The following is a 27080-nucleotide window of genomic DNA, read 5'->3' as shown; positions in this document are numbered from 1 at the left end:
GCTACACTCTCATCCTGTGATTACGATGTTGTTCTATTTCTATCAGATACTTGGCTTAAATCTGATATTTGTAATTTGAGACTCTCATCGGACTACTCAATTTTCCGTTGCGACCATAACGAGTTTACCAGTGGTCTTTCTAGAGGTGGTGGCGTATTGGTTACAGTCAAACGTTAATTTGCATTTTACATTGCTGTGCGCTTGAACAAGTCGCAGTCACGTTGAAACTTCCTCATATCTCTCTGCATATTTTCAGCATCTATCTTCGCCCGTATTCCGACTACAAACTTTATGCTACTCACTGTAAGGCCATGCAGAGGGTAATTGATAAATCATCAGTTAATGACGTTATCCTGCTGCTTGGGGATTATAATATCCCTCATCTTCAATGGAGCTTCTATGTTGACGTCAACGGCTATCTGGTAACAAACGCATCTAGCGTTCCTTTAGCGAAGCTATCTTGACATTTGATCTGGTGCAAATCATCATTTTGTTTAACTTAATATAGGCTACTCGACTTGGTTTTCACAAAATGTTTCTACCAACACAGACATCTCTCAGTCCATTCTGCCGCTCTATGTAACAGATTGACACCTGCTGCTTCATACCACGTTATTCAGACCAGGAATCAGATCCCATGGATTACGACTTGTGGCGGTGCTATTACGCTTATTTTTTATGGAGTTACAAAAGTGGTAAATGAAAATAAATCTGAAAACCATCATCAGTATTTGACTATTCTCTAGCAATTTGTAGACGACTCGAAAGTCGAAGACGATCTCGTCTATTCCAGCGTAAGACGATCGTGTAATTCAAATGGGAAGCATTGACAAGTCGACATGAACCTCGGACCTTTGAGATCATGAAAGCAATGCGTCAACTTAAATATTTACTGAAGAAAAAGCAACATTTAATTAATCATTCGTTTTGTGCAAGGTTGCGTGTGTTTGAACCCATGAGATTCGTCTGATGTCATCGTAACCAAAGGCCAAGGAAAGGTTGGACAATTCCTCTACTTACCATTACTCCAATATTGCATCGCAATTAAATGCGCGAGCAAGGCTGCTCGATCCATCGAGCAAGATTGCTCGATGGCCCAAGGCTGCTCGATCCATCGAGCAAGACTGCTCGACAGCGCAAGCAAGCGAGATGCTGATAGGGCATCCCTGCGAAGTAAATGTGCCGCTGAATCGCACAAGAAATGTCCGCGTGCCGCTGAATCGCGATGTGTGAAGTTCATTATTTGACACTTGAGTAATGCCGAAATGAACACTTCCGAATATGAATGCCCGAAAGCTTTGCATAAATAAAGGTGTGAAATAAAACCAAGTACAAACCGTTAAGCATTCCATTTTCCATAGCAGCTAACTTTTAGCAGTTCAAGAGTGGCTGGGCCGGCCCACTGAGCAAACAAAATTTGTATGCGAAAAATTATGTATAAAATATTGTCGAACAAACGATTTTCTTAAGCACATTTGCTTTTGAACTGTAAAGGGTGTTTTTCTGGAATTGGCTCCAGAAAAAAAACAGATTGTTTCAGAGAAAACAAACGAGCAAAAAGGAAAACTAGAGGCTCTAAACAAAAAAAAAGATGGAACAACAGCTCACAACGGAATGAATATTTAAAAAAGCCCAGAAAATGATGTGGTCTTTGAAAACTTCTATCTCAAAACTCCTGGCTTAGCCAGCCATACGACACCCACAGGCACCATCATTGGGGTGTCCTTTGCTGCCCTCTGTGAATTCCAGGAGGTGTTTTTCCAAAAAATGCACTTTCCAATTGTTCGAAAAAAGGCGATTCCGGTAAAAAATATGGGGAAAATTAGCAAATATTCAAACACTTTTTTTTCAAAACGTCTGGCCTAGCCAAACATATGACACCCGTAGGCACCATCATTGGGGTGTCCGTTGCTGCCTCTGTGAATTCCAGGAGGGTGTTTTTCCAAAAATTGAACTTTTCAATAGTTCGAGCAAAGACGATTTCAGTGGAAAATATGAGGAAAATTAGCAAATATTCAAACACTTTTTTCTCAAAACCCTGGCCTAGCCAAACATATGACACCTTAGGCACCATCATTGGGGTGTCCTTTGCTGCCTCTGTGAATTCCAGAAGGGTGTTTTTCCAAAAATTGAACTTTTCAATAGTTCGAGCAAAGACGATTTCAGTGGAAAATATGAGGAAAATTAGCAAATATTCAAACACTTTTTCTCAAAACCCCTGGCCTAGCCAAACATATGACACCCGTAGGCACCATCATTGGGGTGTCCTTTGCTGCCTCTGTGAATTCCAGAAGGGTGTTTTTCCAAAAATTGAACTTTTCAATAGTTCGAGCAAAGACGATTTCAGTGGAAAATATGAGGGAAATTAGCAAATATTCAAACACGTTTTTCTCAAATCCCTGGCCTAGCCAAACATATGACACCCGTAGGCACCATCATTGGGGTGTCCTTTGCTGCCTCTGTGAATTCCAGGAGGGTGTTTTTCCAAAAATTGAACTTTTCAACAGTTTATAAGGTCTGTGCAAAATTCGATACATTGAGTTTGTTTGAAACCGCAGAATAGAAAAAGTTTGCTAGCGCAATTCAGCGGCACCATGTAGCAACACTTCATGAACATCAAATTGCATATATTTAGGCTCAAACGTAAATGACTGCACATTGTATTAACACGTTTTTCCGAATTTTCATCATTATTCTTGTTTCGATTGCGGAATGCATTTTCGCAATACACATATAGGTTAATTGGATACCCTTCCTAATAGCTGACTTTCTTGCGTAATCGCAGTTTCAATGGATGATATGAATGCATGATATATTTTATGAATAGTCGGAAGAAGCTCACAAATCTTCATACAATCACTTTTGCTAAAAAACTTCTGGTTGTACAAGACACGACCGCCCGACGTTAAGGTCACTCCTGACAGAATCAAGTTTTAAAGTGCTCGCGTGTTCGGGGCACACCAATCGGTAAGGAAGCAACGCACAACTGACACAGCAAAGCTGAATCAACAATTACAGTTGTCTGCCGCCTCCGTATCAAGTGGTGTGCCCCCGAAAACGCGAGCACTTTGAAACTTGGATTCTGTCAGGACAGGAGTGACCTTAACTACGTAAAACAGTTTGACGAAATGAAGAACCTAGCAAAAGTCCCATCATTCATGAATATTACAAAATTTTTCTTTGGATTCCTTTTGAGACAACACTGGTTTCGAGCAATATTCAAAACATGAAATTTGTTGGATAACGACTATTAAAAATTTACATTTTGAAAGTAACTGATATATTTATGTAATTAAGTCAAAATTGTTAAATTCTCGAGTTTTGTATAATATGAGAAGTTTAGTTTTGTTTGTTTAATTTGTTAGGGTTTTCACTTAAAAATTCAATTTCATTGTTTTTTTTTATTTTTCGAAAAATCTTCTAAATGAGCTTAACTTAATTTGGGTAGGGTAAAAAGCCCAATAGTGGACCCCCTAGTAGCGAAATTTTGCTCTTCCTGGCATAAGGAGTGGAAATTTTTAAAATAATTATTTTGCGTGTTATCTAATATCAAGCTCTGCATCTCCTCTTCACGATACATGCATAAAACACTCAAATACACGACGTTATTCATTGAAATTAACATTGTAAAGTCGGACTAAATATGCCCTATAGTAGAATCCCTGGGGAAGTCCATAATAGGAATTTTTTTTTTTATTTTAATTTCTTTATTTCAGGAGCAGGGAAAAGCCCCTGGGAGTGGAGTTCCTTTCAAGCACCTTCTCCCAGAGGCATAAAACCTCCTCATCTTTTCAATCATACATACAATATTTGGTACCTTCAGTGAGAATTTTTTCTCTTTAAAGAAGGTACTTCATAGTTTTGCTACATTAGATATAACACAATTTAAATTCAGTTGACCGAGTTACAATTGATGGTAATGGAAAGCTGCGACGAATGGTGGTAATTTGCAGTGCGTGGTGATTGGTTGATATAGGTGGCAGGTGGCGATGGATGGCGGTAGGTGGCAATGTGTGATGGTGGGTGGCGATGCATGATGGGTGGTGATGGGTGGCGGCTGGCGGAGATACAAATTAGAAAAAGCGGTGAATGTTCAAAAGTGGATGGAAAGTGCGGTCGCGATATTATAGGAGGTAAAAATGGATGCTCTCTTTCAAATGTTTTCTTAACGATTTTTTGAACATGTTGAGGCTTGAAGCCGTTTTACAGTTAGCAGGAAGTTCATTAAACAGCTTGCTCCCGGTATAGGCAAATTTTCTGCGACCAAACTCCGTATTGAATCTTGCTAAGGTGAGGCTTCCTTCGTATCTTGATTCTCTGTTGTAAACAGTTCTTTGGATATTCGTGTTATGGTGCGTTGAGGGATCGGTTAGAATTTTGCGTATTTGTACCAGGATTTGAAAAGCCTGAAGTGCCTTTATCGGCAAAATTGAATCAGCAGCTTCTCTATAAAGTGCGATTGTTGGGAATAGCGATGGTCTACCATTGATTATCTTCAAACACCTATTTTGAATTACTTGGAGTTCCTTCATTGAAGATCGACGAGATGAGCCCCAGCAAGTAACCAGATACAAAAGTCTGGAGTGGAATAGAGTATGGTATAGCCTTATCATCCACTTCCTGGGTATAAAGGTAACAATCCTCCGGAATATTCCACAAATGGAGCTTAACTTGCTTTTAAGCATATTAATATGTGCAGTCCACTTCATCGTCGAGTCCAAAATAAGTCCAAGAAAAGAATATTCATAAACTTCCTCGATCAGACATCCATGAACTTCCAAAGTATCTCGTGGAGGCAAACGTTTACGAGGGGAGTGGATAACCATGTATTTTGTTTTGGCGAGATTTAGAGAAAGCAGATTTGTATTGAAGAAGTCTTGTAGGACAACGATGTCTTCCTTGATTTGTCTTTGTAGATCCGCAACGCAGTTTGCTTCATAAAGTAATGAGGTATCATCAGCGAATAGTCGAAGCTTACCCTTCAGAGGTAACTTGGATATATCGTTGATAAACAGCAGGAATAGAATCGGCCCTAGGTTGCTACCTTGGGGTACACCAGTTTCAATGAGACCTAGAGAGCTTTTACTTTCTCCGATAGAAACAAATTGGCGTCGATTCGTTATGTAACTAGTTATTAACGATTTTGCAACGCCTCGGAATCCCAACGCATCAAGCTTGGTTATTAGCATACGATGATCAATAGTGTCAAACGCTTTTTTCAAGTCTATGAAAAGTGCTGCACCCAGTTTTTGACGATCGAGTAAATCGTATATATTATCGACTAAATCACTGCAGGCCGTTAGGGTACTTGATCCAGAACGAAATCCGTATTGATGGTCGCAGATCAGCTGGAACCGCTGGACAAAGCTGACAATTCTCGTGGCCAACAATTTTTCCAGTATTTTATCCAGAACGGACAGGCAGGAGACTGGTCGATAGTTATTGGGATCCTTATTATTACCAGACTTGTGTATAGGAACTACTCTCGCAAGTTTCAAACATTCTGGATACTGTCCGGTGGAAATAATTTCGTTGAATACTTCCATCATGAATTGTGTGAAAAATTGGTGATGGGTTTTGACAAATATGGCGGGTATATTATCGGGTCCTGCTGACTTTTTTGCTTCTAAGTTGTTGACTACAATTGTTACTTCATTGATTGTTGTGGGGGTCATATAGAACGAACTAGATAAGGGAACGAGGGTACCGAATTTATCGATGCAATGATCACTTGTGATATTGGCTGCCAAGGACGGCCCTATACTACAAAAGTAGTCATTGAAGACAGTACAGATGTTTTTGAAATCCGAAATTTCCTGATCGTTCACCTCCAGTGAGGATATTTTGTTGACGTTCCGTTTCCTTCCTAGGTTGGCGTTGACGAATCTCCATGCAGTCTTAATATCTGCTCTCTCCAGTTGTCCGTAATAGTAATCCCTTTTACATTGCATTTTCTTTTTTTGAAGCAATCTTGATGCATGCTGGAACGCTTCTTGCATTGCTAGGTTTCCTGGGTTCTTCCGATGCCTGCTTAATGCCTTCTCTTTGATTCGAATCAGTTTTATCAAGTCAAAAGTCATCCACGGACAATGGCCTTTTAGTCTAGTCATTATAGTTACTGTATTTGTACATTGCGTTAATAATGCATTATACGTTGTCATCACATATTCCAGTTTTCTGTTAGCATCATAGTTACAGGGAATCTGTAAGCAAGCCTGAATAAATAATTCATTTAAACGCTCATGATTCACCACATTTTTAGTGAACGTTTGTTTACTCGGTGCATCTTTAAGGTTCAAAGTGGTAGCAATGAGACAGTGATCACTCAAGTCAGTAGATATTGTTTCGTTAATTACTTTAGAAGCAAGTCGCCCAGAGCAAACTACGTGATCGAGAATGTTACCGCTAGCCTCCCTTGTTGTCATCGTGTTTGTTACGAATGTATGGTAGGATTCCAGAAGCCTAATGTATTCCCCAACAATATTATTTGATGGAAGATTCACTGGAATGTTTACATCTCCGACTAGCAAAATTTCCTGATTACTACTGACTGTCGAAATCATGGTTTCAAGTTCAGATAGAAAACGTCTCGCTTCGAAGCTGGGGGGTCTATAAATGGCGTGTACTTCGAACAGCTTGCCCTTAGTTTTAATTTCAACGTGGATGTGGTGAAAACCGTCAACAGCCCTGTTCCTAAGTAAATTGAACACTAAATCTTGACGAACAAACATTACCAAACCTCCGTGTGAATCATTTCTGCATGAGATATCCATTGAGATTATACAGCCCTATCTTGTCCTGCTTCAGCCAAGTTTCACACAGAACAACGACATCCACTCGTTCCCGACATCGATCTACTAACTCTCCAACGCAATCAAACTTTGATAGTTCATTCATTCCCCTGATGTTTAATTGAATGATTCTTAAAGTCGTATTTGTGTTGATGACAGTTTTATTTTTAAGCCACGATTCAATACTATCATAAAATGTGTTCGAATACATTGAAATTTATATTTATGGAGTCCACAGGACGGGGGCCTTCGTTTAACGTCGCTTTGCAGCCGGTTCCAATACGGGCGACGTTTGAATGCCGCAGTTAGATGATGAAGTATCCAAATTCCTCTTTGCCCCGCTTCGCTGCAATCCCAATAACTCATGCCGAGTGCGGATGAACTCAGTTTTCGATTTTTCCGTTTTTTTCGCTAGAATAATTCCGTTCCGGCCTGGCCATACATACTTGAAGTTCAAACTATCCTGAATCTCTCTCACTTGTTTATACAGCTCCATACTGCGTGGTGTTAGTTCATCTCTCAAAACAACCTTTCTTTGACCGTCCGATAGAACAGTATCCACCGCTGCAGACAGTAAAGGACCGAAAATCCGTTTCTTGGCTAGAAGCTCCTCTTTGTACCGTTCGGCCACGAATACAACTTTTATTGGAATCGATTCGGTTGTACGCAGTTTTGCATCGCTTGAAGACAGTCGCTTTGCTTCTAGGATCGCCTCCTCTGGCAGATCGTAGCCGATCGCAGAGGACACTTTTCCGATGATCTGCTTGATATTCTCGTCTTTCTTAGTTGGTATCCCCAGCACAATCATATTCTTTGACAAGTTCATTCGGTTCAGCCGCTCGACCTCCATCTCCAGCTCGTTGACAGTGCAGCATAGATCATGATGTTTTTTCCGCATTATGTCCGCCTCTGCCTTCATAGTAGCCTGATCCGTTTTCAGTGATTGCACCTCTGATAGCAGCGTATCCAATTTTTGTGAAAGAAAGTCTTGAAACTTTTCCATTTCGGTGATCGTGTTGTGCATGTCATGGACCTCCGATCGTGTAGCTTTTACCTCAAGGAGAAGAGCATGCAACTCACGGGATATTTCGGAATCAGCTGCCGGAGTCCGTGAAGCTCGCTGGAACAAGTCCTGACAATCCGCCGAACAAAAGAAGTCTTTTTCTTTCAATTTACGAACTGCACTTCCAAATATGTTACGACACTTGAAGTGTTCACACTTGTGACACTGTACGCACTCAATCACTTTCTTTGAGTCTTTTTCTTCCTTCTTACACGAAACGCAGATGATATCTTCAGACATAATTTACAAATTTTTGACAACAACGGTATAGGGAAATATTGTGATGAGGACGATGTGTTATGTTATTTTGACAGTGACGATTATTGTCGGACAGATTGTTGAAATATTTCGTGACCACACATATACAGTGAATACAGTAACGACTAGCCGGTATGGGGATGACTTGGAATGGCAGTGATAAATTGATTCTCTTTTTATGAGAAATATTGTTGCAAATCCAGATTGTAGAATGATGCCATCGACACTCCTTTGAATGCTTATCTGCTTGCTCAATGTTGTAGAAATAATCGCTTCAAAAATCACTGCACTTTATCAATTTAACCCAGAGCTTCAGTGATAATCAAACGGTTAACAGCAGTGATGCCAGACTTTTATTATAATTGCTTCCCTATAGCCGACACTTCATTTGATTTTCATGTTTCGTTTCGGGACGTTCTTCTTCCCTATTATGGTCCCCCCAAAATATTCCTACAATGGACACTCTTGTGTTTATTTTCTATAGAATTATAAAAATCAACCAATTTTACTTTCAATAGCATTTTCAATGCATGTAATCAAATCATGTAAGGTAGGACTGGACTGTAAGGTAGGTTCTCCCGATGGAATTTCATAGGAAAAGGTTTCCATTTTGCTGTAATAATGAAAAAATGTCGAGAGGAGCCACTATTGGTTTGCAGTCCACTAATGGACACTTTACCCTATTTCTATTACAAATAACAATTAGTCACGTGAAATTGCAATCTTTACTGTTTTTAACCATTGATATGTCCGTAATCAAGGATAATTACCGTCAAATCGCTGAAGGCGCACCTCGCGATTTCGCTACTGACGGCATCGTTTTGATTGAACTGTCGCCATCCCTATTTGCACTTTGAATAAAAATAGTTTCGGATAAAAATTCTCTTGAATAAAATTTTGGTTATAAAAAGAACCGATTAACCTTCGATAATGCGCAATTCCAATCCCCAACAGCAAAAATGATGACTGCTACTGATATCATCCATGCAATTAAATTTTTGAACTAACCGAAGTTCTGCGTAACTAATCGAAGTTTGTTTCCAATTGACCAATTTTATATTGTTATTTATCTCAATGGTACGCATTGGAAATCACTAACAGAACATAACCAAATTCAGAATCTTGCTAGAAGAATTTACTGAACTCCAAGAGTGTGCTGGTCACTAGTTGTTGCACTTCGGAAAAATCCTCTCAGCTTAACAACATTTTTCCAAGGTATCATGGTAATCAAAAGAATCGATTTACTTTAAATGACTGCATTTACTATCAACAATTACCGCAGCTCCACCATCGACGACGCGATCAACATCAACGCGGCAGCAGTTGTCGCTTGGACCGCAACCGGGCAAAATTTTCACTCCAATGAGGCTGGCCGACCATCGCTCCACCATCGTTAACTGCCGCCTATCGCCCAACGTGAAGCAATAAAATTTGGACTGGTGGTGAATGCGCCAAAGACAAAGTACATGCTTGTGAGCGGAACCGAGCGCGACAAGGCCCGCCTGGGAAGCAGTGTTACGATAGACGGGGATACCTTCGAGGTGATCGAGGAATTCGTCTATCTCGGACCCTTGCTAACGGCTGATAACAATGTTAGTCGTGAAATACGAAGGCGCATCATTTGTGGAAGTCGGGCCTACTACGGGCTCCAGAAGAAACTGCGGTCAAAAAAGATTCGGCACCGCACCAAATGTGCCATGTACAAGACACTAATAAGACCGGTTTTCCTATACGGACATGGGACATGGACAATGCTCGAGGAGGACTTGCAAGCACTCGGTGTATTCGAGAGACGGGTGCTTAGGACCATCTTTGGCGGTGTGCAAGAAGACGGTGTGTGGCGGCGAAGAATGAACCACGAGCTCGCCCAGCTCTACGGCGAACCCAGTATCCAGAAGGTAGCTAAAGCCGGAAGGGTACGATGGGCAGGACATGTTGCAAGAATGCCGGACAGCAACCCTGTACGAGACGGCGTGGAGCGCAGCGAGCGAGATGGGGAGACCAGGTTCAAAACTTGGCGAGCGTGGGAGTCTCCCTGGTCTGGGGCAGCTGAGAGCTCTCAGCCTTCCGTAACCCCTTACCACTGTCTTTCCTGGGTGGACGGACCTTTCCAGGTCCTTCCTCCCCGGTTTTGGAGGTACCTGGCCGAGGTTCAGCTTCCCAGCCCTCTACCCTTGTTCGGGGTAGTAACCCTCCGCGTTTTGGAGCGGCCCCAGGAGCTCATCCCCTGGAGACTGTATCCCCCGTTTTTGTGTCTGCTCCGTTGGAGCAGTCACCCCCGACGTGCCCGCGAATACTTGAGCCTCAGTCTGGGTAGACTTTGGCACCACCGTATCGGTCGATTCGACCTTGCCCAAATCCGCGAATTCTTGGGCCTCAGTCTGGGTAGACCTCGACTCCACAGATTTCACGGGTTCGCACTTGGCCGTCCCGACCGCCTTTTCCAGCTTGGCATCCAACACCGACTTTCGAAGTTTTAGCAAGCTCCTCTTGAGGTCCTTACTGATATTATGCTTCGTTGACGCAAAGTCGATGATGGCGTCCAGCTGTTCCGTCGCCACCTAGAAGGCCGAAAGCCCATCGCGTTTGCGGTTCGTCGCCTCCACAAGCCATGTGCCGTCCATAACCACTACCGGCGTAGCCGGCATTTGCGTAACTAAGGAATAATTCTAGGGGGGCCTACTTTATTCTATTCTTACAGTCAAACACACAAAAAGTTATTGTTATTGTTGTTCAACTGTCCGCAAGTTGGCCTACCAAATAGCTGTTTCAATACATCCAGTGACGACTTGAACAGCTCTGACATAAAAATCTGGAAATGTCGTAAAAAACTGAAGAGCTTTAGGCTTCATGGCCGTGCGGTTAGCGACGTCAATCGTCTAGACGCATGAGCTAGGGAGTATGGATTCGATTCCCCCGGTAAAGAGGAAACTTTTCGTGATCGAAAAATTCTCCACTGGTCCACTGGGTGTTATGTATCCTGTCCGTTGTCTCATGCCAAGTGGTTATTGCTCAGTCTGTACGACTGTCTAAGCTGTCGAAGATGGTGTTCCTGTCTTACATTTTAGTTACCTCTCCTTGAAATTTCAGGGTTTATCGAGCTTTTTTCGGATTTCAAGAATTATGGAATTTTTTTTCGGATTATCAAGATAATTGGAAATTCAAAGTTTTCGGGAAATAGCAGCAACATCGCTTGAATACTTTACCAGATAAATCTGCAGAAAAGAAATGCCTTCAAAATGTCTGCTATTACAAGCATACGATACGTTGTACTCAGCGATCTCAATACCGAATGGTTTCTCTTGATAATCCTTCCAGAAATGCCATGCATCTTCAAGGGAAAGCTTGAGGTCAAAGGCACACTTTTAAAAATAATACTCAAATGCAATGCAACGCAATGTAACCATAAAAATCTTAAAGAGTTGATGATTTGCTGAGCTGAGCTGAGCTGTTAGAAATTCTTCGGTAACCTAAGCATCCTGTGTCTCCTGCTCAAGTTAAACAATTGTCTTTTCCATGTTGTCTAAATATTACAGGCAGTTTATTATTTTACTTGAATTTTCTTTATTCAATCAAAATCTTAGCTATTAAATTTGTTCTGTTAGTCTGTTACTTCTATTATTCAATCAGCATTGAATCAGCATGAAAATACTGTTCCAACTCCAACATTTATCTCGACAGAGTTCCAAAATGACTGTAACCATGCCCGTCCTATCTCTCACCTTGGCTCATTTCTCATTTTGGCAGCACAAATGTCAATGCATAGGGGAAATTACAGCTTTAGAGGTTTTGTTCTATTATTATCAGGGGTGTTCTGTAACTAATTATGCTCAAATTTGGCCTAAACATTCTTTGTAGATCAAAGAATATTATGGCCAAATTTCATAAAATTTGGTCAACAAAACCCCTTGACATAAAAGAACAAAACCTGCCTAAGCCGACATTCCCTAGGTGAAAAAGCACATTTAAAAAACATTTTGCGCGCTGGAAACGAGTTGTGTTTTGGCGTTATGTGCCTCCGAAAGTGTAATTACTTCAGAAATTAGATTCGTACGCAATTCACCTTAAGCAATTATATATGTGACTGAGAATAAAAAGAGCGTAATATCCTTCGTGTTTAGCATTCCTAACCCAAGATATATCAATTTTTCGAAGTTAGAAAACATGATAAAATATATTCAACTTACTGTAGAGAGAGATGATAAGATGAATAATATGAATTATTCATTATTTGCAGTTACGCCCAGATATGATCAGAGCGCTAGATATGTGCCATATCCATGCAAAGTCGTGGGAATTCTAAGGGGGGCTAACTTGATTCTAGGTGGGGCTATAGCCCCCCCCTAGCCCCCCTGTAGTTACGCCAATGGAAGCCGGGGAGAAGGTGAAGTGACCCACGCTAGCGCTGCGCACCGAGCTGCCGACTATTGCCTCTGACCTCCTAGGCGGAGACCTGAACAACCCACCTCTTGCGAAGGGGTTGTCACCTACAATCACTAATTGAAGAAGAATTGACTTGGTTTTCCGTTTTGATCCCACGAGTTGCTCGTGAAAAAAGGTCCACCACGCCACAGCCCAGCATGACGCGGTAAGGGACAATTACTGTGGAGGGTGTCCAGGTAAAACCCACAGGCTCCGTTAAAGGCCTAGCTCATTATTTCACCCCCCTGGCCATGCATCCCCTCGGCACGGGTCGCTTAACGCCTTGGGATTAGGGGTTAGGGACGATGATCCCCTTGGTCGCACCCTCTCACTCTATCTGATGTCACAAGGACAACAGTGCCCAGGAAGCTGCACTACCAGCTAAGTACAAAACCCTTAGCTGGCGGGCGATGTAGAATCTTGTCCAATTGTTTCGTATTGAAAATTGGACAGATCGGACTATAAATTTCGAAATTATGGCCAAAATTCGTTTTTTTTACATAAGAAACACATACAAAATTCTCACTAATTTGTTAGGCACTTATCTTTAATGAATTTGCTCGCAAGTTCACGCAACAAGTTGCATTCGACGCGGAATCTTGTCCCATTATTTCGCATTGAAAATTGGTGGAATCGGACTATGGGATTCGAAGTTATGGCCAAAATACATTTTTTTACAAAAAAATCTCACTCATTTTTAGGGACTTACCCTTAGCCGATTTGCTCGCAAGTTACATTCGATGCAGAATCCGGCCCCATTGTTTCCTGTTGAAAATTGGCCGGATCGGACTATGGGTTCAGAAGCTATGGCCAAAATACTTTTTTTTAACCAAAAGTGCGTAGAAATTACTCACTCGAAAAAAACGACAAAGGCATCATCACCGCTAGGTGGATTAGTCTGGGTTTTATTTTCTTTATGGAAATTTTCTTATTTTTTTATTGCTCTTTATTGATCATTTTGTGGAAAATTTTTATATTTTTATTGTAAAAATATATTTATTTGGTGGAAAATTTTGTTATTGTTTATTGCTAACGGTGGTTTATTTATGGAAATTTTGTTTTTTTTTTTCGTGGAAAATTTTAATTTCTTTATGGAAAATTCTTCTTTTATAATTGCAAATTTTTGCTTTTCAAAGTGCTTATTTATTTTTGTTTTGTGGAAAATTCTTATTTGTTTATGGAATTTTTGTTTTGTGGAAATTTTGAATTTATGTATTGGCTTATACCCTGATTTCTTCATTGGCAATTTTCTAATTTTTTAGGGGGAGTTTTTATTTTAGTCTTAGATTAATCCTTTTAGGTTTCTACAATACTTTTTCCCAGATTTCTATTAATCCGTTAAAACGAATGAAACGTTAACTCCCTAAAATTTGATTATATTTTTGTAGAACTAGTAATCAGACATATCAGACAGTATTGCAAAAAAATACCTGAATGATATGCTCTCACCAGAATAATGGGTAACACAATGCCTTGACTGTCCCAGTCCCACCCAGGAAAATTCGTGCGTAGGACATGTCCTACTTGTCCTACCCACTCCGGCGCCACTGAACAGAACTAAGAAAATAGCGTAGGGGTTAGAAATTGTCTATTTCTATCATTCCCAAAGAAATTAAATGAAAAATAAATTGAAAATTTCACTTATCTGCTCTTATAGAGAAGTGCGTTCGCCTCCGGTGTTTTTCATAGAGGAGATCTTCCGTCATACTACGGCGCGCTTTATGCTTGAACTGCATCGTTGCCCGTCGGCAGAATTATAGGAAAACGTCGCACTAGGATCATCCATCGGCTCTTTATGTCGTCGATCCTTCCGTCCTATTTTATTGTTGATTTGATCACTTTCTTTCCAGCAACTAAACTCCAGGTCTTCATATTTGATAAATCTATCGACTGGCTTCACAGGGACGGCTGAATCAGCAGATGGATTCAAATAAAGTTGTGCTTTACCAGCTCTCAATGGCATTGGAAGGTTTAGAAAAATACGACGGGGTGAATATTCCGTTGCCGACCTAGTACAGAACAATCGAAAGCAAACTTTCTGTTACACGGAGGCATCAAAGAGTACCCCAATCGATATGTACTAAAATATTATCAATTCAGTGCAAAACCGAATTATAACCGCTAACGAAGTTGGATTTTCTCACGATCCATAAGTTACACCTAACTGCGGAAGTAGTGGGCTGTTTTTATTTGGTGATGTGCAATAGAGCTTCGGAAATAAGGTTTAACGTACGGATTGGGGGAAAAGTCCAATTTTGATGGCGGCTATAATTCGGTTTTCTACTGAATTTATAATAACAAACAATCTCACAAACAGATCATATCATGCACTTCTCATGCATTTCGCAATCGAAACAAGAATCATGATGGAAAATTCGGAAAAGCGTGCTAAAACGTGAAAACCCCATTTGGGCCTCAATTTATGCAATTTGATGTTCATTAAGTGTTGGTACATCGTGCCGCTGAATTGCGCTAGCAAATTTTTTCTATTCTGCGGTTTCAAACAAACTCAATGTATCGAATTTTGCACTGACCTTATAAACTGTTGAAAAGCTAGATTTTTGGACAACACCCTCCTGGAATTCACAGAGGCAGCAAAGGACACCCCAATGATGGTGCCTACGGGTGTCATATGTTTGGCTAGGCCAGGAGTTTTGAGAAAAAAGTGTTTAAATATTTGCTATTTTTCCTCATGATTTCCACTGAAATCGTCTTCGCTCGAACTATTGAAAAGTTCAATTTTTGGAAAAACACCCTCCTGGAATTCACAGAGGCAGCAAAGGACACCCCAATGATGGTGCCTACGGGTGTCATATGTTTGGCTAGGCCAGGAGTTTTGAGAAAAAAGTGTTTGAATATTTGCTAATTTTCCTCATATTTTCCACTGAAATCGTCTTTGCTCGAATTATTGAAAAGTTCAATTTTTGGAAAAACACCCTCCTGGAATTCACAGAGGCAGCAAAGGACACCCCAATGATGGTGCCTACGGGTGTCGTATGTTTGGCTAGGCCAGGAGTTTTGAGAAAAAAGTGTTCGAATATTTGCTAATTTTCCTCATATTTTCCACTGAAATCGTCTTTGCTCGAATTATTGAAAAGTTCAATTTTTGGAAAAACACCCTCCTGGAATTCACAGAGGCAGCAAAGGACACCCCAATGATGGTGCCTACGGGTGTCATATATATGTTTGGCTAGGCCAGGGTTTTGAGAAAAAGTGTTTGAATATTTGCTAATTTTCCTCATATTTTCCACTGAAATCGTCTTTGCTCGAATTATTGAAAAGTTCAATTTTTGGAAAAACACCTCCTGGAATTCACAGAGCCAGCAAAGGACACCCCAATGATGGTGCCTACGGGTGTCATATGTTTGGCTAGGCCAGTAGTTTTGAGAAAAAGTGTTTAAATATTTGCTATTTTTCCTCATGATTTCCACTGAAATCGTCTTCGCTCGAACTATTGAAAGTTCAATTTTGGAAAAACACCCTCCTGGAATTCACAGAGCCAGCAAAGGACACCCCAATGATGGTGCCTGCAGGGTGTCATATGTTTGGCTAGGCCAGGAGTTTTGAGAAAAAAAGTGTTTGAATATTTGCTAATTTTCCTCATATTTTCCACTGAAATCGTCTTTGCTCGAATTATTGAAAAGTTCAATTTTGGAAAAACACCTTCCTGGAATTCACAGAGCCAGCAAAGGACACCCCAATGATGGTGCCTACGGGTGTCATATGTTTGGCTAGGCCAGGGGTTTTGAGAACAGAATGTCTGAATATTTGCTAATTTTCCTGATCTCTTCCGCTGCCATCGCCTTTGCACGAATTATTGAAAAGTTCAATTTTTGGAAAGACCCACTCCTGGAATTCACAGAGGCAGCAAAGGACACCCCAATGATGGTGCCTACGGGTGTCATATGTTTGGCTAGGCCAGGGGTTTTGAGAAAAAAGTGTTTGAATATTTGCTAATTTTCCTCATATTTTCCACTGAAATCGTCTTTGCTCGAACTATTAAAAAGTTCAATTTTTGGAAAAACACCCTCCTGGAATTCACAGAGGCAGCAATGGATACCCCAATGATGGTGCCTACTGGTGTCATATGTTTGGCTAGGCCAGGAGTTTTGAGAAAAAAGTGTTTGAATTTTTGCTATTTTCCTCATGATTTCCACTGAAATCGTCTTTGCTCGAACTATTGAAAAGTTCAATTTTTGGAAAAACACCCTCCTGGAATTCACAGAGGCAGCAAAGGACACCCCAATGATGGTGTCTACGGGTGTCATATGTTTGGCTAGGCCAGGGGTTTTGAGAAAAAAGTGTTTGAATATTTGCTAATTTTCCTCATATTTTCCACTGAAATCGTCTTTGCTCAAATTATTGAAAAGTTCAATTTTTGGAAAAACACCCTCCTGGAATTCACAGAGGCAGCAAAGGACACCCCAATGATGGTGCCTACGGGTGTCATATGTTTGGCTAGGCCAGGGGTTTTGAGAAAAAAGTGTTTGAATATTTGCTAATTTTCCTCATATTTTCCACTGAAATCGTCTTTGCTCGAACTATTAAAAAGTTCAATACTTGCAAAAACCCCCTCCTGGAAGTCACAGAGGCAGCAATGGATACCCCAATGATGGTGCCTACTGGTGTCATATGTTTGGCTAGGCCAGGAGTTTTGAGAAAAAGTGTTTAAATATTTGCTAATTTTCCTCATGATTTCCACTGAAATCGTCTTTGCTCGAACTATTAAAAAGTTCAATTTTTGGAAAAACACCCTCCTGGAATTCACAGAGGCAGCAAAGGACACCCCAATGATAGTGTCTACGGGTGTCATATGTTTGGCTAGGCCAGGGGTTTTGAGAAAAAAGTGTTTGAATATTTGCTAATTTTCCTCATATTTCCACTGAAATCGTCTTTGCTCGGATTATTGAAAAGTTCAATTTTTGGACAAACACCCTCCTGGAATTCACCGAGGCAGCAAAGGACACCCCAATGATGGTGCCTACGGGTGTCATATGTTTGGCTAGGCCAGGGGTTTTGAGAAAAAGTGTTTGAATATTTGCTAATTTTCCTCATATTTTCCACTGAAATCGTCTTTGCTCGAACTATTAAAAGTTCAATTTTGGAAAAACACCCTCCTGGAATTCACAGAGGCAGCAAAGGACACCCCAATGATGGTGTCTACAGGTGTCATATGTTTGGCTAGGCCAGGGTTTTGAGAAAAAGTGTTTGAATATTTGCTAATTTTCCTCATATTTTCCACTGAAATCGTCTTTGCTCGATCTATTAAAAGTTCAATTTTGGAAAAACACCTCCTGGAATTCACAGAGGCAGCAAAGGACACCCAATGATGGTGTCTACGGGTGTCATATGTTTGGCTAGGCCAGGGTTTTGAGAAAAAGTGTTTGAATATTTGCTAATTTTCCTCATATTTTCCACTGAAATCGTCTTTGCTCGAACTATTAAAAAGTTCAATATTTGGAAAAACACCCTCCTGGAATTCACAGAGGCAGCAATGGATAGCCCAATGATGGTGCGTAATGGTGTCTTATGTTCGGCTCGGCGAGGAGTTTTGAGAAAAAAGTGTTTAAATTTTTGCTATTTTCCTCATGATTTCCACTGAAATCGTCTTTGCTCGAACTATTGAAAAGTTCAATTTTTGGAAAAAACACCCTCCTGGAATTCACAGAGGCAGCAAAGGACACCCCAATGATGGTGTCTACGGGTGTCATATGTTTGGCTAGGCCAGGGTTTTGAGAAAAAGTGTTTGAATATTTGCTAATTTTCCTCATATTTTCCACTGAAATCGTCTTTGCTCAAATTATTGAAAAGTTCAATTTTGGAAAAACACCCTCCTGGAATTCACAGAGGCAGCAAAGGACACCCCAATGATGGTGCCTACAGGTGTCATATGTTTGGCTAGGCCAGGGGTTTTGAGAAAAAGTGTTTGAATATTTGCTAATTTTCCTCATATTTTCCATCGAAATCGTCTTTGCTCGAACTATTGAAATGTTCAATTTTGGAAAACACCCTCCTGGAATTCACAGAGGCAGCAAAGGACACCCCAATGATGGTGCCTACAGGGTGTCATATGTTTGGCTAGGCCAGGGTTTTGCGAAAAAGTGTTTGAATATTTGCTAATTTTCCTCATATTTTCCATCGAAATCGGCTTTGCTCGAACTATTGAAAAGTTCAATTTTGGAAAAACACCCTCCTGGAATTCACAGAGGCAGCAAAGGACACCCCAATGATGGTGTCTACGGGTGTCATATGTTTGGCTAGGCCAGGGTTTTGAGAAAAAGTGTTTGAATATTTGCTAATTTTCCTCATATTTTCCACTGAAATCGTCTTTTGCTCAAATTATTGAAAAGTTCAATTTTTGGAAAAACACCCTCCTGGAATTCACAGAGGCAGCAAAGGACACCCCAATGATGGTGCCTACGGGTGTCGTATGTTTGGCTAGGCCAGGAGTTTTGAGAAAAAAGTGTTCGAATATTTGCTAATTTTCCTCATATTTTCCACTGAAATCGTCTTTGCTCGAATTATTGAAAAGTTCAATTTTTGGAAAAACACCCTCCTGGAATTCACAGAGGCAGCAAAGGACACCCCAATGATGGTGCCTACGGGTGTCATATGTTTGGCTAGGCCAGGGGTTTTGAGAAAAAAGTGTTTAAATATTTGCTAATTTTCCTCATATATTTTCCACTGAAATCGTCTTTGCTCAAATTATTGAAAAGTTCAATTTTGGAAAAACACCCTCCTGGAATTCACAGAGGCAGCAAAGGACACCCCAATGATGGTGCCTACAGGGTGTCATTATGTTTGGCTAGGCCAGGAGTTTTGAGAAAAAGTGTTTGAATATTTGCTAATTTTCCTCATATTTTCCACTGAAATCGTCTTTGCTCGAACTATTGAAAAGTTCAATTTTGGAAAAACACCCTCCTGGAATTCACAGAGGCAGCAAAGGACACCCCAATGATGGTGCCTACGGGTGTCATATGTTTGGCTGGGCCAGGGGTTTTGAGAAAAAAGTGTTTGAATATTTGCTAATTTTCCTCATATTTTCCATCGAAATCGTCTTTGCTCGAACTATTGAAAAGTTCAATTTTTGGAAAAACACCCTCCTGGAATTCACAGAGGCAGCAAAGGACACACCAATGATGGTGCCTACGGGTGTCATATGTTTGGCTAGGCAAGGGGTTTTGAGAAAAAAGTGTTTGAATATTTGCTAATTTTCCTCATATTTTCCACTGAAATCGTCTTTGCTCAAATTATTGAAAAGTTCAATTTTGGAAAACACCCTCCTGGAATTCACAGAGGCAGCAAAGGACACCCCAATGATGGTGCCTACGGGTGTCATGTGTTTGGTTAGGCCAGGGATTTTGAGAAAAAAGTGTTTGAATATTTGCTAATTTTCCTCATATTTTCCACTGAAATCGTCTTTGCTCGAACTATTGAAAAGTTCAATTTTTGAAAAACACCCTCCTGGAATTCACAGAGACAGCAAAGGACACCCCAATGATGGTGCCTACGGGTGTCATATGTTTGGCTAGGCCAGGGGTTTTGAGAAAAAAGTGTTTGAAAATTTGCTAATTTTCCTCATATTTTCCATCGAAATCGTCTTTGCTCGAACTATTGAAAAGTTCAATTTTTGAAAAACACCCTCCTGGAATTCACAGAGACAGCAAAGGACACTAATGATGGTGCCTACAGGTGTCATATGTTTGGCTAGGCAAGGGGTTTTGAGAAAGAAGTGCTTGAATAGTTGTTTCATTGCTGTATTTTATTCAGCAAATTTCCTGCATTGGTCCATATGAATATTGGGTCCTCTTCCAAAGAAAACAAGGGTTAACTTTTCTAACTTTAACTTTCTTCTTTTCAATTGATTGGTGGTCATATTCGCTAGTTCTAGCGGACAATGAACAATCGGCAATACTAGCGCGACATTAGCATAATGTAAACAGGAATTTTTCACATGCTAATAACCGTTTACATTATGTTTATTTCACAATAATTTTATCGGATAGTGCATTGTCCGATATGATTAGCGAATATGAAAACAAGCCATTGCATTGTTTCATGCTGCTATTTGTACATATTTTTTGTTGGTGGCTGGATGCTGCCAGCGGTGGGTGGTATAGTTTTCATTCAGCGGCACAATTTGATAGCAAGATGCGCTATCAGCAACTTCGCTTGCTTGGGCTTTCGAGCAATCTTGCGCGATGGATCGAGCAGCAATGGGTCGTCAAGCAATCTTGCTCGATGGGTCGAGCAGCCTTGCTCGCGCATTTAATCTGGATCAATATTGCAACTGAAGTTCTTGTATTTTCCCTGTTCACTCTGGAAATATCAGAGTGTCAGAGGCATCTAAATGAAATTGTTCGACGAATAAGATATATACAAACACAAACAGCTCGAGGAAACACAATAGCCAGTTTTCGTTAGGAAAGTTGTATTGCCGGACACGCGTCAATCGCCCAACCTACACCGCTCGACTCGTGGATTCCAAACCATGGGTACCAAAACGATGAGAGGTAGACTTCAAAGGTACCGCCTTTCTTCACAACCATCCCAAGAAACCAGGGGCCTCATTGAGCATCTTCTTTCGATAGCTCTTTCGTATGAGAGTTTGCATGGTTTGCTCGTTTCGAGTCGAGGTGCACAATACCACCCCAGTCTGAGACGAGACTTGCAAAGGCGCTGCTTCTTTTCCCTTGTTTTGCCACTTGTTCTTCTTTGAATCACAGTTGACCATCGATTTTCAACTGTTTCACCTAAGCCCCAGGTAGACTCTTCTGAGCACAATAAAAATGTATCAAATTCGTGAATTAGTGAATTAGGATTTTTATACACACGTTACAAACGTGTATAACTGATTAATAATACGCTAACCCGATGATTTGGGATACTCGCCAATCTAATCTCATACTGGCGTAGCCAATACTTGAAAGCATCCTGGAAAATGACGGTTTCTACACACCCGTTTCAAATCACTCAGAGACTGAGTGAAATGGTATTGCCGTCTCTTTTTTTCCCACGGAAAATTTTCTCCATTTTCTTAAAAAGTGGAGCAACTCTATATTTGTGTAGTTCTACTTTTTACGAAAATTGAGTAATTTTTCCGTGAGAAAAAAAGAGACGGCAACAATTTCACTCAGTCTCTGAGTGATTTGAAACGGGCGTGTATATTCCGTCATTTTTCTTTTCATATGGCCAGGCCAACTACGCAGCATCCCGAGCAGCACATGCATGCATATATATCACAATAACTTATATGTGACCAGATTCAGTCAGAATAAGGTTGCTGCAACCAGTTTCACCTGACCTGTGCTGCATGGGATGTACCACAGAGATGACTCCTAGATACGAGCGACTCCAGGAATGCCTGAGGTCGCTCAATAGCTTGGAATCGAAAGGGAAGTAAGAAAGCGTGGACCTCCCATCCAAGCGCTTCCAAATAACAGACACTGGCGGACAACAGTATTCGTCATGTTTTCACAGAAATTACTGTAAAAACATGACGAACACCCAAGTCCATCAGTATATATGCATGTGTATTTTTTTTACTTTTTTTAAGGTGTTTTGAATCTGCATATGTGCATGTGTGCCTTTCGTGTGCGGGTGAGAGTGTCTTTAAGTTTATTCATACTTTATCAAAATCTCATCTCTTTCCCCAATAATCCTTACGCTTTACATGTGCGCATTCGCAATGGATTGATCGAATTATTAGCCAGGGCATTGCCTTGACAACAATCGATCAACCTTTTGCTCGCACGAACATGTTGGCAGCTCCTACACACTTTTGTTTCGACCGCAATTAATGCTCTGGTTCTATTGTTCTACTTTTAGTGCGAATCGCCGCACAAAAGTAGAACGAAAGAACTCAACTGCACTGGACGACGATCAAAACGAGACTCGGATGATTTGGGATACTCGCTAAAGTGAAAAAGTCTTCGTAAAACAAAAATCATACGGAATATATTATTTGGGATACCAATACTTTCACACAAAAAGCTGCTGGCAGCATCTGACAGTTCGTGACAGCGGTTGACTGGCAGCAGATGAAGTTACACTTTTTTCCTCTTTGCAAGTCCCGTCCCAGGTTCCAATCATTTGATGTATGTTTCTTCCAATATTTTCTTCATCACAAGACAAATAACAATGTTATACACTACTAAAAATACACATTTTATTGACAAATATTTATAGATTTACTAACGGTATATAAGCACACACATTACCCTTTTCCACGCATCTTAAAAACAAATGCTTTATTCGAACATAACTCAATTGTGGTCCCAAATAAGAAAAGAATTTAATTCAAGTGTGGATCCATTCCGATTAGACTTGGGTAATATTATTGCAAACACTTATAAATGCGACGCATACATTATTTAGATATTTTTTTCTGAATAATCTATTGAGTTCCCAAAATATAAGAAAGTGTGCGTGTGATTTCGCTGTATTCCTCTCAAAGTGTTTGTGGTGTTTTGCTGCAACTCGATTATCGTTGGTGATTCTATTTGAAATTTACATCATGAAGGGATTCAAGAAAACGATATATTTTTGCAGGTAAGTTCTTAAATTCAAACGATTTTCAAGATATTGTATACAAATGTTGGCAAAATTTCATATATAATAAATAAAACACATCCAAAACTGTATTCCTTTGACTTATTTGATATCTTCATTATTTCGTTTTAATGCAATAATAGAATTGCGATTTAATATGCATGTACCTAATGCAGCTCAAAAACAAAAGAATTTTAGAATTACTATTTAGTTTTTGTGATTTATTATTTTATTGGGAGCAGGGAAAAGCCCGCTTGAGTTGAACAATTCTCAGTTCTCACTCAAACGGGCGCAAAACCTCCTCATCTTTTTGGTATATCAACAAGGTACAATTATTTAAATAATACAAATTAGCTTATAACTACATTTTACATCAAGAATTTACCTAAATTTAGGCCTAGCTACATAATCCAACTACTATTATGGGTTATTTAATTAATTCTTTTCTTTTTAAATTTTGTTTCCTCTTTCCGAGGCGTTGCTGGATCTCGACCAGTGTTGCATCTTGGGCTCGATGGTACATGAAAAGAAACAAATAAAACGCAAATCAGTAGTAAACTGTAAACTAAACGGAATAACATTATAAATGAAAGAATTTCAAAACTGTTTCAAAGGTCAAAATTCACTCTCTTTATATAAATCAATCATACAACAGTGGTGCTTCTGGTGGGTAGAAAAAGTACCCCACGCTTGAGAGCACCTGAGTGAGTTACTTTAAGCGTTCTCCTACCTATAATTATTGTAAGAACATATCAACCAGAAAAATTGACTGCATTCAAAAATAAATTGTCAGATTTCGTATATCTTTAGAATTTATTCAATTTGTTGAACTTTTTCGGGATGCATGCCCCCGACAATGGAATTCCACGGAATGTTACGCAATTTATAGATTTGAGTATAAGATGTTCTTGTCAATCCATTTTCTGAATACAATCAGTCTTTCACCTTTCTCGTATACGAAGTACACGGAAGATCTATAGAATCACCTCAAAATTACTTTTTATGATAGGCCCGGAGACCCATAGTGTTATTAATCGACTCGACTCGGAAGAACTATTGTGTGTGAGTATGTCTTGTGTGAGTATGTATGCAAGTACGCAACTAAACTTACTCATTTTATGGCACATACCCTAAAACCGATTAACTCGAAACGAGATAAATTAAAATTGACGTCTACAAAGAAACGCAGCATGGATACATACGCTCCACATTTAGAAAAGAATGCCACGTCTACAAAAGAAACGCAGCATGAATACATACGCCCCACTTATAGGAAAGAAAGCCGCGTCTACAAAGAAACGCAGCATGGATACATACGCTCCACATTCAGGAAAGAAAGCCGCGTCTACAAAGAAACGCAGCATGAATACATACGCTACACTTACAGGAAAGAAAGCCGCGTCTACAAAGAAACGCAGCATGGATACATACGCTCCACATTTATAGGAAAGAAAGCTGCGCCTACAAAGAAACGCAGCATGGATACATACGCTCCACATTCAGGAAAGAAATCCGCGTTCACAAAGAAACGCAGCATGGGTACTTACGCTCCACATTCAGGAAAGAAGGCCACGTCTACAAAGAAACGCAGCATGGATACATACGCTCCACATTTAGGAAAGGAAGCCGCGCCAACAAAGAAACGCAGCATGGATACATACGCTCAACATTCAGGAAAGAAAGCCACGCCTACAAAGAAACGCAGCATGGATACATACGCTCCACATTTAGAAAAGAAGGCCACGTCTACAAAGAAACGCAGCATGGATACATACGCTCCACTTATAGGAAAGAAGGCCACGTCTACAAAGAAACGCAGCATGGATACATACGCTCCACATTTAGAAAAGAAGGCCACGTCTACAAAGAAACGCAGCATGGATACATACGCTCCACTTATAGGAAAGAAGGCCACGTCTACAAAGAAACGCAGCATGGATACATACGCTCCACATTTAGAAAAGAAGGCCACGTCTACAAAGAAACGCAGCATGGATACATACGCTCCACATTTGAAAAAGAAGGCCACGTCTACAAAGAAACGCAGCATGGATACATACGCTCCACATTTAGGAAAGAAAGCTGCGCCTACAAAGAAACGCAGCATGGATACATAGGCTCCACATTTAGAAAAGAATGCCACGTCTACAAAGAAACGCAGCATGGATATATACGCTCCGAATTTAGGAAAGAGTGCCACGTCTACAAAGAAACGCAGCATGGATACATAGGCTCCACATTTAGAAAAGAAGGCCACGTCTACAAAGAAACGCAGCATGGATACATACGCTCCACTTATAGGAAAGAAAGCCGCGTCTACAAAGAAACGCAGCATGGATACATACGCTCCAAATTTAGGAAAGAAGGCCACGTCTACAAAGAAACGCAGCATGGATACATACGCTCCACATTTAGAAAAGAAGGCCACGTCTACAAAGAAACGCAGCATGGATACATACGCTCCACATTTAGAAAAGAAGGCCACGTCTACAAAGAAACGCAGCATGGATACATACGCTCCACATTTAGAAAAGAATGGCACGTCTACAAAGAAACGCAGCATGGATACATACGCTCCACATTTAGAAAAAAACCCCACGTCTACAAAGAAACGCAGCATGGATACATACGCTCCACTTATAGGAAAGAAAGCCGCGTCTACAAAGAAACGCAGCATGGATACATACGCTCCATATTTAGAAAAGAATGCCACGTCTACAAAGAAACGCAGCATGGATACATACGCTCCACTTATAGGAAAGAAAGCCGCGTCTACAAAGAAACGCAGCATGGATACATACGCTCCACATTCAGGAAAGAAGGCCACGTCTACAAAGAAACGCAGCATGGATACATACGCTCCACATTTAGAAAAGAAGGCCACGCCTACAAAGAAACGCAGCATGGATACATACGCTCCACATTCAGGAAAGAAGGCCACGCCTACAAAGAAACGCAGCATGGATACATACGCTCCACATTTAGAAAAGAATGCCACGTCTACAAAGAAACGCAGCATGGATACATACGCTCCACATTTAGAAAAGAAGGCCACGTCTACAAAGAAACGCAGCATGGATACATACGCTCCACTTATAGGAAAGAAAGCCGCGTCTACAAAAGAAACGCAGCATGGATACATACGCTCCACATTTAGGAAAGAAAGCTGCGCCTACAAAGAAACGCAGCATGGATACATACGCTCCACATTTAGGAAAGAAGGCCACGTCTACAAAGAAACGCAGCATGGATACATACGCTCCACATTTAGAAAAGAAGGCCACGTCTACAAAGAAACGCAGCATGGATACATACGCTCCACTTATAGGAAAGAAAGCCGCGTCTACAAAGAAACGCAGCATGGATACATACGCTCCACATTTAGGAAAGAAAGCTGCGCCTACAAAGAAACGCAGCATGGATACATACGCTCCACTTATAGGAAAGAAGGCCACGTCTACAAAGAAACGCAGCATGGATACATACGCTCCACTTATAGGAAAGAAAGCCGCGTCTACAAAGAAACGCAGCATGGATACATACGCTCCACATTCAGGAAAGAAGGCCACGTCTACAAAGAAACGCAGCATGGATACATACGCTCCACATTTAGAAAAGAAGGCCACGCCTACAAAGAAACGCAGCATGGATACATACGCTCCACTTATAGGAAAGAAGGCCACGTCTACAAAGAAACGCAGCATGGATACATACGCTCCACATTTAGAAAAGAAGGCCACGTCTACAAAGAAACGCAGCATGGATACATACGCTCCACATTTAGAAAAGAAGGCCACGTCTACAAAGAAACGCAGCATGGATATATACGCTCCAAATTTAGGAAAGAGTGCCACGTCTACAAAGAAACGCAGCATGGATACATAGGCTCCACATTTAGAAAAGAATGCCACGTCTACAAAGAAACGCAGCATGGATACATACGCTCCACATTTAGGAAAGAAAGCTGCGCCTACAAAGAAACGCAGCATGGATAC

The 27080-nt window shown here is 40.6% G+C and overlaps 1 protein-coding gene across 1 annotated transcript; it reads right to left on the bottom strand.

The window, feature by feature from the left end:
* Nucleotides 1–3753: 3753 nt before the first annotated feature.
* On the bottom strand, nt 3754–8453 carry LOC134202453 (uncharacterized). The gene is made up of 2 exons (XM_062677436.1): nt 7001–8453; nt 3754–4057 (listed from the first exon to the last, which is right to left on the bottom strand). Exon 1 carries the CDS (start codon nt 8092–8094, stop codon nt 7045–7047), a length of 1050 nt encoding a protein of 349 aa, XP_062533420.1. The 5' UTR covers nt 8095–8453; the 3' UTR covers nt 3754–4057; nt 7001–7044.
* Between the last annotated feature and the right edge of the window lie 18627 nt (nt 8454–27080).

This window comes from Armigeres subalbatus, unplaced genomic scaffold (assembly GCF_024139115.2).
Source record: "Armigeres subalbatus isolate Guangzhou_Male unplaced genomic scaffold, GZ_Asu_2 Contig123, whole genome shotgun sequence".
In the NCBI taxonomy this organism is placed as follows: Eukaryota; Metazoa; Arthropoda; class Insecta; order Diptera; family Culicidae; genus Armigeres; species Armigeres subalbatus.
Note: the sequence above shows the minus strand (reverse complement) of the source record. Positions and strands in the feature narration are given on the sequence as shown.

Coding starts and splice junctions, on each gene's coding strand:
- LOC134202453 (XM_062677436.1), bottom strand. CDS start 8,094: ATGTCTGAAGATATCATCTGCGTTTCGTGTAAGAAGGAAGAAAAAGAC.